The sequence below is a fragment of the Scatophagus argus genome, chromosome 3, assembly GCF_020382885.2.
Source record: "Scatophagus argus isolate fScaArg1 chromosome 3, fScaArg1.pri, whole genome shotgun sequence".
Classification (NCBI taxonomy): domain Eukaryota; kingdom Metazoa; phylum Chordata; class Actinopteri; family Scatophagidae; genus Scatophagus; species Scatophagus argus.
In genome coordinates, this window is record NC_058495.1 from 22,500,630 (window position 1) to 22,516,641 (window position 16,012).

Sequence of the window (16,012 nt, forward strand, 5' to 3'; positions counted from 1 at the left end):
TAACACAGCAATGTTGAGATGGTTTTCCAAATGCTCAAAAAAACTGAACAAACTGAACTCTATGCAAAACAGATGACAGAGATTTACTTTGCTCCACAAGTGAATCAGTTGATCGCAGGAACTGACTTTGCCCCAAAATTTTACTGCTTAAAAGGTGTGTGACTGGGTTTTTATGCTGTTGTGACGAACGATACAATGGGACTAATGCTGGAGCACTACAGCCCAGCAGCAGTCATGTTCATCATATGAGTAAAGAAAAAAATAAATAAATAAAATAAGATGAAAAATCAACCAGACATTCCAGGTCACTGCTCCATTTCAAAGTCACAATCTACCACTACACTACAAAATACTCGTAAAATATGTTGAAAAACTGAGCAAATACAGTGCGATTTCTAGCAAAAGCAAACCAAAACACAACAGAAAAAGAATGCCTTTGACGTTGTCCTATGGGGTGTAGCGTGGTGGAGGACATCTGAAACATCACTGACTGTAACACAACAGAACGAGAGTAATAAGAAAGCGGCCATCAGTCAATCAAGCAGGTGAATTGTGACAGCTGTAATAATGGGCAGGAAAATCGATGTCCCATTGACTGGTCTGCAGCAGTCTAATCAACGAGCACAGAGCTTTATGAAACCAGTCAAGGAGCAGATAGGACAGCCTGATTATGTCGGCTGTTTGGACTTTTTACGAGGCCTCTGGGGTCCGCACACCTGTTCAGGCGACTAAGTGAGAACATCCAGTCACCTTGCATCAATTCCTTGTGCTTTCATTTGACTTTGAGGTGGGGGGTGGGGTGGGGGTGTGGAGAGTGCAAAATATGATGACGACAACGACAGTCTGAATGACCTACACAGCCCCATGTTCGGCAAAGGCACAGTAATTTGTAGCAGTTCAGCTGACTGTATCCTTCCACATCCACATGAACATTGTCAGGACCCCAGTAATCACACCTCGGCTTTTACTTGGGTGGCTCTTGACAGACACATCATCCCCATGATAAAAGGGCGTGGAAAGTAGCTCCCTCAGCAGAGAAGCACTGTTCTTTTGTTACTGTTCAGTCTGGTATGTGTCCAGTAGACGGCGATGGGTGGGGATAAAATGACATTGATGCCTTTCGCTCCATTTCCAGTCAGGGCTCTTTCAACGTGGTATTGTCATCAATTATTCTGATGCCTTCGTAGCCCATAAATTATGCCACGGATGGAGTCATACATTTATTACACCACAGACCATAAATACTAAAACCAAAATTTCCACTATATATCCCAATGCGCTGCAGCTTTCCTAAAGCTCCCAACCCTTTTCTCCTTGGGTGCCCCGGTGTACTTCTCTCAATGAAAATTTAATCAGCATACCCTTTCCAATAATGGACTCCCTTTACATTCTGAGTTTCCTGTGCAACCTCACTAATTTCTTTGGAAAGAAAAGCAAACAATGCCTCTTCTGCAACGTGACAGTTTCTCCTATGACTACTGAAAAGAAAAAAAGAGGAAAAAAAAACTAAGTGAACTCTAGTGAAGGCACTGTTTTCCTATAGTCCATTATGCATTGGGCTATCTGATCATCTGGGGTATAGATAGTACATGTTCTGCGATATGATATACGTATCTAGAACACAGGTCGTCTAAATGTAGAGAAGTTACATTACACATGGGATCTGCTTGACTTTACAACACCACGGATCTTTATTCTCTGTAATCCTGGCCTTTTCGCTAGACTGGAATGCAGAGCATGATAGGCATTTATTATTTAGAGGAGTATGAGATAGGGAGCGAAAGCTAGAATCATCGTAAGCTTGGGAGCCAGTGGCACTCGGACAGATCTAATATAATTTAAGTATGCAGAGATAAGTTCTAAGGTCTGAGGCACAGCTGATCAAGCCCTCAAAGGATAAAAAAATTGCTAATTGTGGGTATTAGATGTTCTAGCAATGAAGCTGATTTACTTAAATTTTGGGACAATAAAATATGGATGCAACCAATGAATAGGCTAGTCACCTGCTGAGAAGTCGACCTTGAGGAGATAAATTCTTATGAATACACTTTTTTTAAGATTTTTGTAAAGGAATAAAGACACCATGGAGCAAGCAGCCAGTGTCACCTACTTTGGTATGGACTGCATGTCTAAAATGGGTTTTAAGGCAGTAGTATCCCCAAAGATACTAGTAAAATAAGTCATGTAGACATTGTAACTGCTAAAATGAAACCTAAAGCATGGTGGCACTTATGACACCGGAAGAAATAGCAAAAGATAACATGCACGCAAATCCTCACATCTCTGTCTGATGGTCCTTTGAGTGGCGTGGTCCCTTTAAGAGTTTGGCAAAGTCCAGTCTTTTCCAGTCTTTCAAGGCCCTGCTCTCTGAAGGCCGGGCCTTAAGCCAATCCAGCGGAGAGTTTACATAGGACAGGCTGACTGAAGGGATGGAGGGGGAGGGAGAGTGCTTTGTGGGCTCCGACTCGACATCACCAGACGGAGCAGAGCAGTGCAGTGATGAGGACTGCAGAGAGGTACAGTGGGCTGAGGCAGATCGCTCCTGAACCCCTCGCTCCCATACCTGCAACATAAAAACCAGCAGAGCAGCTCATGAAGAACCAGAATTACCCATCCAATCAAGAGAAGAAAACCTGCACTCTGCTGTGCTATCCTCTAAATTTCATCATAAATCAAAAGCCAACAGTGAATTTTTTTCAATATCTATATTACTACAGGCTTTTCGGCAGGAGAGACTATTTAAGTATCCTGAGAAGATAAAGTCGGTAACACATCAAAGAGGATAGCGGCAAACTGAGCTGCCTCACAATTTTGCACAGCAGTGGGATGGAAGCACAGAACTGCTTTATATGCTGCAGCGCTGTGCAGCCAGTCAACAAGGAATAATAACCCAATGGCAGAGATGGATGACACCACGCACGCATTTCTAAAAAGGTCGCTTTTCTCGCACTCGAAATAAGTCTATTACACATGGTTGGAAAGGGATGCAATGAAGCCAACTTAATTGTTTTTATGATCCATTATTATTATTGAATCCTCACTTGAGCTTTATCTGAGGTCAAAATGGAAATGATATGAAGCAAGAAAAACAACAGTAAACTCACTTAATTTATGGATGTGGATGGGTTCACTGCCTGCGCCTTCGCCGCCCTCAGTCATGGCCTTGATCTGAATGAGATAGTTGTCACTGGCTGAGAGGCTGAGCTCCACAGTGGTTTTGTTGGTCAAGATGGTGGTGATGTCATTGTAGCGATGTCGCTTCAGCAGTACCTGGGGCAGGAGAGGGTGGCGGGGTAGTGGCAGGCACAGAAGAATGGGCTAATGCAAAAGCCGTCATCCTTGATTCTGGAGATAAATCAGAGCTTTGCAATGAATTGGGACTCACCAAATATCCAGTGACCTTTGACTCTGTCTCCATAGCTACAACAGGATCCCAGTGCAGCGAGAGTGTGGAGCCAATCATAGTCCATTGTATGTTGAGTGGAGCCCGATCTGGAGCTAGAGAAAAAATAACCAGGTTCACTTTGAGACATGGTGCAAATATTTCCTGATTGTTTTTCTAAAGCAACACGTGTGTATATAAAGCAATTTACAGCAGAGGTTCTCCTTCAGTCAGTAGCTCAGTTTGGAAAGATTTTGATATGAAAAGTTCACATCAGTCTGAATGATAAATTGAAGCTGCAGCAGAGCACCATCACTAATTATTTCAGTGTTGGCCTTGAGAGCTCAGCATATTGCATCTCGGAAAACACATGCAAATTGATGAAACAAAAGAAAATGAGGAAAACATCTTAATCAATATGACAACATGTGCTGCAATTAGAAAATGGTGCTGCAACAAAGTAAGAAATCACGATCACAAATGGACAACATGGACAAAGTACAGAAGTGCACTTTTAGTTAAAAAATGTTTTTATATTTGATTGCGTTTTCTCATTTTGCAGCTTTTTTTTATGAATGCTGCGTGTGTTTTGAAACTGTTTGACAAGTTGTCTGTTTGGATGTGTTTTGATATTGCAATCCAGTGATCCTTCAAGGCCACTGCAGAATTCTCACTATTTTCTAAAATCAAATTGGAGCGTGAGATATTGCATAGCATGCGATGGTTCCATTTTGAAATCCCTAAATTTCAACAGTCTAGCTTGTTCAGCAGTTGTCTAGTTCAGGTTTAACACCACATGTTCATTTTAAATACCTAAATTATCACAGCAGTTTTTGTCAACCCACTGATATATCTTCCTTTTCCTCAAAAAACAAGGCAAAGCAGTGGGGTAAATGAAAAGGTCTCCTGTCAGATTGAAGTTTGTGAGAACAACTTAAAGACATTCTACGCCTCTCATGTTGAGAACAGCGTGACATCATCTAAGAGACACATGGTTCATGAACGAGGACCATTTAGAAATGATTTCAATGCGCCTCTGGGACGGACTCACGTGGTTGCTTTGTGGTGGTGTTGATGGGTGCCGACTGTGGCCCGGGGCCAGCTGTATTGAAAGCAGCCACAGAAAGGTAGTACACTGTGTTCGCTTTCAGCCCTGTGATGTTAACCAGTGTGTAGTTTCCAGATATGCGCACTTTGCCAACAGTGTCAGGCTTGGTGTCATCTTCCCAGTACACGACCTTGGGCAAAATAAAGAAAAAAACAAAAAAGAAAAACTCACAATGAGGGAAGCAAACAGCCAAATTCTTGTGGTGCATTTCATTGCATTATTGAAATTCATACTCCATCACAAAATCTGAAATTTGTATTACAGAAGAGGAGGGTGGGAGATGATGAATAATAAATATTTCACAAGTGGAGTCTCAATTACTGATGCACATCCTCTCAACCACCCTGGTCATATAAACAGGGCATTAGTGGGTCATATGATAACTGACCTAGAAAAAAGAGCATGCTGTTACTCCATGGTTTGTTCACCTGAGCTCTTTGTTTTGTCTGAGGAAAATCTTACAAATATTAAATGTTTTATTTGTACTAACAAATCATCACTTCCAATTGTAAAACAGAATTCTGTACTCTGTACTTAAACAAGATGCGGGGTTTGTTTTACTTCAGGCTACAGATGAAGGTGAAGAGATATCTGATAAAGCATATGGACTATTTTGCCACTTGCTTTGGGTCATCTTCAGTATTTTATAATACTTTATATTAAAAGACAAAAAGTCAATCAATAATTAAATTGAAATGTGAAATCTGTCCTTGGGGATACTGATGCTATAATTTATTTCATTTCAAATTTGTTATCAGTTACAGCTGTCTATGATAAGCACCAGAATTCAGTTTATAGTAATGTAATCTTTTGCGCAGTAATAATGGCGATTACATTAAAATGAAACTGTATTGCATTTGCAATTTTAACAACATTAAAACAAACAACCAAGCGCCATATATGGGCAGTGCTCAGCTCCAGAGCTATACTGTTGGTGGCCTATTGAGATTCAGTAGCTTAAAGCCACTTCAGGACGACCACGTTTGCAGGAATAAGCTGTTCTAAAAGGACAATGTGGCCACTGCTATGGCAACTGGAGAGCGGAGGGCCAGAGGTGACAGATATTGAAAGAGCACCAGGGGAGAAAAAAAAACACAGCAAAGCTCTCTTTGCATTCTTGAAAGGATGAAGAATTTTATTTTCCTCTTGTGGCTTAGCTTTTGGTACATTAAAGTGTTGAGGTCATTTCATGATATTATTACACTTAAAACAGAATCTTTGCGGAGATACGTGAGAAGATATACTATAATATTAAAAGTTAAGAAAAGAGAGGCAAAACTAATTACAAGAACACTGAGAGGATAGCTATGAGCTGATAAACAAGCCACAGGGAAAAGCTCAATTATCATGTTATTTGAGAAAACTGAACAGAACAATTTTGTAGAGAGTCATAACATACCTCATATCCAAGTACTCGCTCAGGAATGGCGGGGAGAGCTTCCCAGATCACTTCAATTTGCACTGCAGACACACTTCTGGTCCTAACCCTCTTAGGAGCCACACTGGGGACTGCAGAAATAGAGTTCTGGTAAGAAACCCAAAGACTCATCCAACACCATCACACACACTAATAGCAATAAGAGGTAAGGCACAGAATAGACCTGTAGTTTCAGTGAAAAGCTATTTCCCCAACTCTTTTTAATGGGATCTGTGACTGACATAAGGGAAGAGTATCTGCCCAGCAAATTCAATTAACGGAATGCCTCCCTGACAGCGCGGTGGGCTAAGTGTCTGCTAGGATTTCCTGTAATCTACCAGCATGATAACTAATATCAAGACATTCCCAGCTTGAGAGGGGACAGAAATAATAGCACTAGAAAAAAAATCATTTCATCATTACTATTCCAAGGTCATAGTTGTAAGGAGAAAGATTATAGCTTATTTAAGCTTCACTCTCTGCTTGCTGGCTGTCAAGTCTGTACCATACCTTCCTCTGCCGAGTACACGCTGGCAATAGAGCTGAAGGGCCCCTCCCCTCTGTTGTTGTATGCCCCCACTTTCACGTCAAAAGGCGAGAAAGGTGGGATGGTATCGTTGCGGAAGACGTAACGCGCTACGCCAGGTGTAGAGATAACCGCCCGCGTCCACGTGACTGTTCCCACAGGCCTGAAGGCGATGATGTAGCCGAAACCCTCTCCGTTCTGCATTTCCTCGGGAACAGGCTGGGAGCAAAACACAAAACTATAGTGATATTAAAATGCATACAGACAAAGAAACAGACAGGCCCGTCTCTGCGCTGTACCAGGTACAAGGGCTTCTGTGTTTAGACACAGCCTCTTTCTTTGCCATCACCGCCCAGAACACTCCACAATCACTTTTTGTCTTATCTTTTCCTCCTACATGGCTATGTAATTCTAGCTAAAGTACAATGCTCTTCAGAGGAAGTGCTCTCTGTCTCTGCTTTTGGAGGGAGAAATGGCACTCTGACGCTGAGCTGGAGGAGAGGTGTCTCACTCTAATGTGGGTCATAAAATTGCTCCGTTCAATTCTGCACAATTAAGCAAAACCATTACTCGGCTTTGGAGAGAACAGTAAAATGTGACAGATGACTTACCTCCCATGTTATCACTAATTCAGACTTTGTGCCGCCTCCACCTCCAACATCAGTGGGAGCTGTGTCAGGAACTGAGAGGTAAAGCCCAGAGGGAAGCAATTAGAACACAGTTTACAAAACTCAATGACAAACCTCAACTGTACTTGTAGCCTCATGAAATGGGTAGCTGTTGGAGATACTGTTCACCTCACAAATCTCTCGCTGTGTGCAAACACAAACATTTCAGAGCAAACTGAATTACCGATATTGCCCAAATGTCACTGTGCATTAACACCATGTCAAGATCTGTCGTATTTTGCAAATGACATTCAGCTCAACCCACTCCATTTCTATTCCCACTCAGCTGTTTGTGCACTGCAGTGTGATGGCAAAGCTGATAGTGGAGGTGGAGGAGCACTCGTGCACATCCTTATAGTAGCCTTTAGCAAGTGGAGCATCACATTTAATGTGTCATATCAGAAAATGGTTGTTGCAGCACTTATGTCTGATGTCTATTAGGGTTGAACGTTACGAACTGAGATCCCAGTATTTCCTGGGAATTCTCACTTCTGTGTGGTTGTGTATGCACTGATTGAAGACTATGTACTGAAACAGACCTCATGTTATTGTTATAGCTATATCCTAACCTTGAAATGTCATTAGTATAGTAATATAACTCTTTTTCATTATTTTATTATCAAATAAGAAGAAGCTACAAAGCCACAAAAATAATATAGGTATACAATTTATATAAGCAAACTGTTCACATAGAACAACATGTCAATGTCAGGCTTTACTTAAAATCTCAGCCCCAAGATTGGTCTATAAATATTACATGGAAAGCGGCTTTCATGACAGAGTTGGGCGCGCGCACACACACACACACACACACACACACACAAACTTCTCTAAAATCACAAAACCACTCATGTTGAGTTGTGCTTTCTTGACTTTTTCTCAAATTTTGCATTTATCACAGCTTGAAATGACAATTAAAATGCAACTCTAAGTCTTGAGCTCCATCGGAGCTGTCAGGATATTTTTATCATCAGCAGTAGATCAAACACTTAACAGTGTCTTTGTTTCCACCTCAAATTTATTATTATGAATTTTTGCTCAACTACCATATACCAGCATATACTTACAAACAAAAAACAAATTAAAATAAGCACCTTTTTTGAAGTAATTAAACATAGTTCTGTGGTTAAAATGGGAATATACTATATGCTACCTGCCAGACAAACTAAGAATCTCTGGCCATCTCTGGAACCTACAATGCTGAATATTTTAAATTTATCATTCATGACTGGTATTGTCTCCACTAGCTTTGAGACTGCTGTAGTTAGACCCGATCTTAAGAAACTACACCTTAATCCAGAATCTCTACCAGAAAGAGTTGCTTCATGGCAACTTCCAGCCCACTTATTTGATAATAATCTTTTGGAACCTTTTCAAGGTCTGCCACTCCCCTGAAAGAGCACTAAAGTGGTAAGGACATTTTACTCAATATTGACTCTATCTTGGTGCTTCTGTTATGGGATCTCAAAGCAGCATGTGACAGATCATAGCATTCTTTTAGACCAGGCTGAAAACCAGTTTGGCATTTCTGGCCTGGGCTTGGCTGCTTCTACTTATCTGAAAGAACACAGTGTGTTTCCTGTGATAATAATAATAATAATAATAATAACAATAATTATAATAATAATAATAATGCATTTTATTTATTGGCACCTTTCTAGACACTCAAGGTCACCTTACATCATTAATCATAAAAACAGACACATTATTAGCAATAATAAGAGACAATAAAATACAATTTAAAATGGACAATGCAGTTGTGGTCAGAGGGAGTAGGCTTGTCTAAACAGATGGGTTTTGAGTTTGGATTTAAAATGTGGGAGTGAGTCAGTGTTACAGAGGTCAGGTGGAAGTGAATTCCAGAGATGGAAGCAAGGCGGGCGGTGGGGACAGCAAGATGGAGGGAGGAGGATGTGAGGGTGCGGGAGGGTGTGGCATTATGGAGGAGGTCAGAGAGATATGGCGGGGCGAGGTTGTGGATGGCTTTAAAGGTGAGGAGAAGTATTTTATAGTTGATGCGGTGTGTGATGGGGAGCCAGTGGAGCTGTTGTAAAATGGATGTGATGTGATGGGTGGAGGGGTGTGTGTGATGATATGGGTGGCTGAATTTTGGACCAGTTGTAGTTTATGGAGGGCTTTTTGTGGGAAGCCAAACAGAAGGGAGTTGCAATAGTCTAAATGGGAGGTGACGAGACTGTGAACAAGAATGGCAGTAGAGTGAGGAGTGAGGGAAGGACGGAGACGGTTGATGTTACCGAGATGGAAGTAGGAGGACCGGATGACACTATTGATGAGGGAGGCAAAGGAGAGAGCACTGTCAAGGATGACCCCCAGACTCTTTACGTGAGGGGAGGGGGAGATGGAGGAGTCATCGATGGGAATAGAGAATTTATGGCCTTTGTTTAATGTGGATTTTGTGCCTGTCAGAAGAAGTTCTGTTTTATTGCTGTTTAATTTGAGGTTGAGTTTGAGGTGAACTAGGATTTTTATTTCAAGAAGGCAATTGGTGAGGGAGGAAGGTGGGAGTGTAGAGTTAGGTTTGGTTGAAAGGTCAAGCTGGGTGTCAGCCGCGTAGCAGTGAAAGTGAATCTGATGTTTGCAGAAAATGTGACCGAGGGGTAGAAGGTAAAGGGTGACGGGGACTGGGTGGGAGGTGAATGAATTTAACTGAATGAACTGAGTGCGGCCTGAAAGGTATGAATGAAACCATTTGTGTGGTGTATTTGTGATGCCAGCAGGATAATGAGAATAGAAAAGAATAATAACAATAATAACAATACATTGATATTTATGATGGGATATGTTCAGGGATATGTTCTTGGCCTTTTGCTCTTCTCTTGGCAAAATCATATGAAGATATCAAAAAATATTTTTTTGCTAAGCTGTGATTTCTCAAAGTTTGTTTTCTAAGAATCTTGGTGTTACATTTGATTAACCTTTTCTTTTAATCTGCACATTAAAGAAACTGCCAAGATTGCTATTTTTTCACTTGCATAACAACTAAAACAAGGTCTTTCCTGTCCATGGCTGATACAGAGATCTTAACTGATGCCTTTGTTTCATCCATACTTAAATGTTGTAATTTCATGTTGTCTTGTCTACCGTGTTCTAGCACAAAAAGTCTTCAAATAGTTAACAATGCTGCAGCTGGAATCTTTAATAAATCAGAAAATATGATCACATTAGACCAATCTTAGCCTCACTTCAGTGGCTTCTTGTTCATGTCAAATCAGACTTTAAGGTGCTTCTGATGCCTGGACAACTGTAAATGGGCTTGCCCCTTTGTACGTATCTGACCTCATTAAACCTTTTATCCTACTTTGTGCATTATGCTCTCAGAATACAGGACTCCTGTCTGTCCCTGGAGTTAAAAAGGAGTTACTTGGCTGCAAAGCCCTTTACTATCATGCCCCTTTCCTCTGAAATCATCTCCCTGCAGACATCAGACAATCTGACTCTAATGAGGCTTTTAAATCTAAACTGAAAACTCCCTTATTCTCCTTGACATCAAATTAGTGTTGTATTTTTGGTTCAACCCTCACACCTGTTATCGGTGCTCTTTCAGTGACTTGGTCTCAGTCTGAGTGATTCCCCTCAGCGTAGCACTTAATAGCTCATTTTTGTCCTGGTAACGAGAACACCACAAACTGTAAACTCCTGATTAACACTGCATTTCTTTAACTTCTATTGCAGCTGCAAGTTGCGTGTGTGTGTGTCTCTCTCTCTCCTTTTCTCTCTTTTCTTGGTGCCACTTGGCATCACCTTTTCGTATGCCAAAATTTTATCATTTTAATATGTATGTTCTGTGATTTTGATGGTATGTGTTCTGTGCACGTGACATCAGTTGCACTTCTATCAGTCCTGGGAGAAAATTTTGCATTTTTCCTTTACATTTCTGTAGTTTATCCTCAGTCAAATTGAGGGTGTCATACGTTGTTCAGATTATAAAATCCACTGAGGCAGCGGATTTGGGGCTCTAAGTAAAGAAATAAATAAAACTCTCTTGACTGGACTCTCACTATTGCCCGTGTGTGTGAAGTGTTTAGTTTCACATACTGGCATCCTCTGTCCTGGTCTTGGTGGAGGCTGGGCTAGGCTCTCCCAAGCCTACTGCATTGCGAGCCACCACCCTGAACTCATACTCCACCCAGGCATTCAGGCCCACCACTGTGGCTGTCAGCATGTTACCATTGACCACCTCCGGCACTGCAAAATGGAAATTAGTTCTTTAGAAAATCAGGTTGCCTCACAACTTAACTTAAACTGAATGATTAATAAGTAAAAATAAATACTACAAGAGAAAAGGGGTGTTTAATGGTACCTGTGTCAACAGCCTGCCAGCCTACAGTGAAGGGTGTCCGGGCCTGGATGATGTATCCAGTGATGGGGCTGCCATTGTCCCTTCCAGGAGTCCAGGAGAGCTGGGCAGTGCTGTCCGTGATCTCCTCCACTGCTACCTTGTCCGGAGGACCTGGTGGACCTACATCAATCAGACAATGGGAAGGGTAAACCTGAGGGGATCACCCATTCCAAGAAGTCTCCGCTCATCAAGCTATGAAGATTTCTGCACCTTGTTACATATCAAGGCCATTGCGCTGCCTTTAATGAAGGGCCATGTCTTTGGTGTGTGCATGCAGGGACTTTTCATCCACTGCATGTGTGATGAGGGCTATAAAGTGATTACTGAACACGGGAACACCAGCAGCGGAGAGAGACACTGGACAGAATCATTTATGAGAAAAGAAAAAAAAGAGATGGGGCTGCATGGAAGTAGACACTTGTGAAAAGAATAAAAGAAGAAGAAAAAAGAACTAACACAAAGAGAAAACAGTATATTATATGCTCTGGCTTTACCATGTTTCTGTTGTTTGCAATACCGCTCAATTATTAAAATGTTTCCATGATATTTTGCTGGTGTGTAAATGAGCCAATTACAGTCATTTTCTGTGATAAACATTGCCTTCTCAAAGCACCTGGGACAGCTATTACAGTTTGTTAAGGGTATGAACACCAACGTAAATCACTAGAGATATGCCCACAGAGTGGGACAAATACACCATACATATATCGATGCAGCTACCTCAGCCTGAAGTCACACACGTGCTAGTGTGAGTGTGCGTGTCATTGTTGCAAATTTGAGCAACACATATAGAATGTAAATAGAAGCTAACACGATTCTGACTGAGGTAGTATCCACTTTTGCTTTGAATCACTGTTTATTTACAAAGAGCCTAAAGGATATCTCACATCTTTGCCAGACGCCTTTCTCATTGAATACCTGTGCATATGCTTCAATGCCAAATCAATTTAGAGTAAACATAATACAGTATTCATACACTAGCATACAAAAGCAAGCTGAAATCAATTGGTCTTACCTTTCACAACCAAGATCGCAGAGGTGGACAGGCTCTCCACATCAGTGTCAATAATGCAGACGTATTTACCTCCATGGTTCAGCTGGATGTTACGAATCATCAGATCCCCTGATATACTCTAGAAAGGAATGTGATTGTGTAAAAAAATAGGACTAAACAACAGACTCACCATTATTTCATCGCTCAGCTTTTGGCTCTGGGATGTTTGAAACATTTAAAATGCTTTGCACAATCACATTGTCTCCAGGCCACTGATTTTTGTGTCTCTTCAAACACCAACAACAGACATGGCAGATGTACTCTGCACAAATAATGCTATTGGCTGCCCTTCAGGCGCTACCAGACCAACCAGCATCCCCACCTTGTACAAACAACAACCAGCTATTCACAGGACACACAAAACAAACACAGTCTAGTTAATTGGCAAGACCATCCTAATTATTCTGTAATTACACAAGCTCAAGCAAGATATAACTCCCAGTGTAAAGACCAAATATTATTTTACACAAGCAGGATGCATGTGGTGGCCAAGAGGGAACACAACAAAAGGTCGCCAAACTTGAATAAACTTTCTCATCTTTAGAGGGAATGTTGTATTATTTGTGGCTGCACCAAACAAATCTTCACCACCAAAAAGGGTGGTGTTTTCTCAATTTTTCTTATCAACAACAAATCCCACCAAGAACAACAATGCCCTCATCCACTACATTTTAGCTACCCTGTCTGTGGTACTGAGCTCCTACTTAAGATCAAAATTTAAATTTTCATAACAACATAAAACCAATCAAACCAAAGGGACCCCTTTATTTTATGCTATGTTGTGAATTTTTCAGGTTCAGAGACGTTCATTTTGAAACCAGGGTTGTTCCTAGCTCCTTCTTTTTCTGTTCATCCTCTCTATTGTGTTTCCTCTCCATTACCGGTGCAGAGGTCAGCAAACTCTAATATTACTACTAAGTTCATGTTAACCTGATGTGCCTGATGGGTTGTTACACAGAACTAATGACAACTCATCTTTGGGAAATGTTTGGAAAAGGGCAGGCACTTTCAAAAGATACTTGGCAGGTATATTACCGTCTCTCACAAGCTAACTTCAATCAATAAGATCAATGAACCATATGACATTTGATGAAGAGAGTGAGCGAAGCCAAAGCCAGTCAGTAGAAGACCAAAGACATCCTCTTAACTTTTGCACTGAGAAAAGCCTTCTTTGCCCTTCTTTCAATGGAGAAATACTCTCTAGTTCTGATACAACTGATGCTACAACAGCAACTACATTAGACTTTTTCAGGAGCTTCCAAATAAACAGCCACTTCTTTCACTGTCATCGCACCTTAGCCATGCCAGTAGTTCCTCATAGGGTGCTGATTAGTCTTAACCACAGTGGTACGGTCACAAGCACATAACCTGAAGTCTGGCAAAATGAAACCTTGCGTGAGCTTTGAATCTCGTGAATCCAGCTGCCTTGCAAGGTGAGGTTTATTTAGCAAAATAACTTCACTGCCTCTGTGTGTCTAGTCCATGTTAGGTGTATTTATGGTATCCCTGCAATGAATTGCAGGTCCAAAAATGTATATAGTACAGTCTGACACAAATTACAGACAAGATTTTACTAGACCCATTTTGCATAGTGTGACATGCGCTTACCAATTCAGATAGCTGTTAACACACTGTCGAAAAGGACCTTTAGTATAATCAGTTCATTGTTAGTTTGGGTCATCTGGTGGGATTTGTTGACAACAAAAATATAGATCGTAGCCTTATCTTTTACAATGACAATGTTTGCAGAGGTAGGAGGTAATGTGCAACATTAAAACATTTTAGTCACGTAGTATTGTTCTGTTCAACCTTCTGAAAGTCACCTCTTGAAGTGGTCTGTCACAAAACATGTCAGCCTGTGAGAAGTAGGGTGTTGATTTAGAAACGAGTGACCTGAGGGGTGAGCCATAAGACTCACTGCAGTCATAGCAGATTTCATCACACTCAGCAGCTAGTGATCATAGCTGCACCAGCAGAAACTGGACAAGAACACCCGTGGATCCTCACCTCTCTAAAACACCTGACAAAGAAACCCTGAGTCAAATGGCACATCTATGCGGCCACAGGCTAAAGAGGCTACCTGTACTGCTCTCTTTTCTCCTTTCCTCTTCCTTTCATCTCCCTTCGTTTTGCCTGACAGTTTTTATGCAGGGCTGTGCCATGTCGAATTCTCTCTGCAATGTCAGACACCACCTGGCCGACCTGAGAGCTTGCAATCGAGAGCAAAGCGTCCTGCCTTGGCAGGAAGGAGGTGATGAGGCAGATTTGCTTTAATTATGATAATTAATTCATCAGAAGCTGTTGAGCAGAGGGTTGGTAATCTCTCTGGACAGCGGAAACAGATTCTGTGAAAACTATATCTCATTATATGCCCATGCACAGTTCAATGTCACTTGTAATTACCATTCGCATTCATGAAGACGTGAATTTGGCATAACACTATGAAGGCATTCACATATGATTTGGACTTTAACATGTTAATGGCAGTGATCACAATGCTGACCTTGAAAGATAAATGGCACTATGAAAAACAAAAGGAGAGTAAGTAACTTCATACTTTATTTTCTCTGGACAACCGACTGCCATTCATCAAAAAGAACAAACGTTCATCAATAATATTGCGTACAAGAAAGAGTCATCACTTTACACTGTTTCAGAGCATAAGGATTTCAGATGAACATTTACTGGTGCCAGGCCTGCCCTCAGTGAATGCCAGCCTGCTCATTACTTAATTATCGTGGGATTCAAGATTCATAAAGAGGTATGCAAATTCAATTATGGCAGAGTGAGATGATAAGAAAATGTTCTCCCTTGAGGTAAGGGAATTGGAAGTTGAAGGGGTGAAAAATATAAAGACTTCATAAATGGAGACCCTCTGCATGACTGAAATGGCATTTCACCAATATATCTTCAGAAGTGTACCACATGGCAGCTCACACAGCCAATTCAAAAGGTAAGAAACCAGATTACTGACCTGATGGTGTCATTCACTGAGCTTTAACAGCATGTGAATGAAAGAATGTAACTGATCCTTAAAAGATATTTCTGTCTTTTTGATGTTCCATCCACTACTGACCACTGGGAAACTTTTAAATGGATGTGTCTTGGCATTAATTTCTCTGCTTGGCTATTATTGGTGTCTAAAAAGCCCTCAGCAGGGCAGTGGAGCTTACCATTGCACATCACATAGTATATCCCAATTAATCCCAGAATAGTCAGAAAGTAGCTGAGTTTAATGCTTGAGATGACTCACCCCGCCCACTCTTTCAAAATGATCGCTGTCTCTCTGGAAGTCGATGAGCTGGCCATTGAATGCCCACGAGAAAGACACATCCAGAGCTGGATCGCAGGCAATCTGGCAAGGTAACACGATGCTCTCGCCAACAATAATCTCCATGTTAGTCGGCCTCATGGTGATTCTGGTGGGCTCTGGCCAGACAATAGATTACAGCGTAGCATGTTAATATCTCAGCCACACGAACCTTTAACATCACCGT

At 41.3% G+C, this 16,012-nt stretch overlaps 1 protein-coding gene across 5 annotated transcripts in view; it reads right to left on the bottom strand.

Moving 5' to 3' along the window:
• Positions 1 to 50: 50 nt before the first annotated feature.
• Positions 51 to 16,012, bottom strand: part of cntn3b (contactin 3b) — a 50,162-nt gene continuing 34,200 nt past the window's right edge. For 4 of the 5 annotated variants that reach the window (XM_046384780.1, XM_046384782.1, XM_046384781.1 and 1 more), the window contains exons 13-23: positions 15,769 to 15,944; positions 12,477 to 12,594; positions 11,423 to 11,581; positions 11,158 to 11,307; positions 7,045 to 7,115; positions 6,418 to 6,652; positions 5,890 to 5,999; positions 4,434 to 4,620; positions 3,386 to 3,498; positions 3,105 to 3,270; positions 51 to 2,563 (exon numbers count right to left, since the gene is read on the bottom strand). In XM_046384780.1, the coding sequence (XP_046240736.1) occupies positions 2,472 to 2,563; positions 3,105 to 3,270; positions 3,386 to 3,498; positions 4,434 to 4,620; positions 5,890 to 5,999; positions 6,418 to 6,652; positions 7,045 to 7,115; positions 11,158 to 11,307; positions 11,423 to 11,581; positions 12,477 to 12,594; positions 15,769 to 15,944 (1,577 nt within the window). In that variant the 3' untranslated portion in view covers positions 51 to 2,471. The remainder of the gene's footprint in view (positions 2,564 to 3,104; positions 3,271 to 3,385; positions 3,499 to 4,433; positions 4,621 to 5,889; positions 6,000 to 6,417; positions 6,653 to 7,044; positions 7,116 to 11,157; positions 11,308 to 11,422; positions 11,582 to 12,476; positions 12,595 to 15,768; positions 15,945 to 16,012) is intronic. The other variant, XR_006843026.1, reaches the window with a different exon arrangement.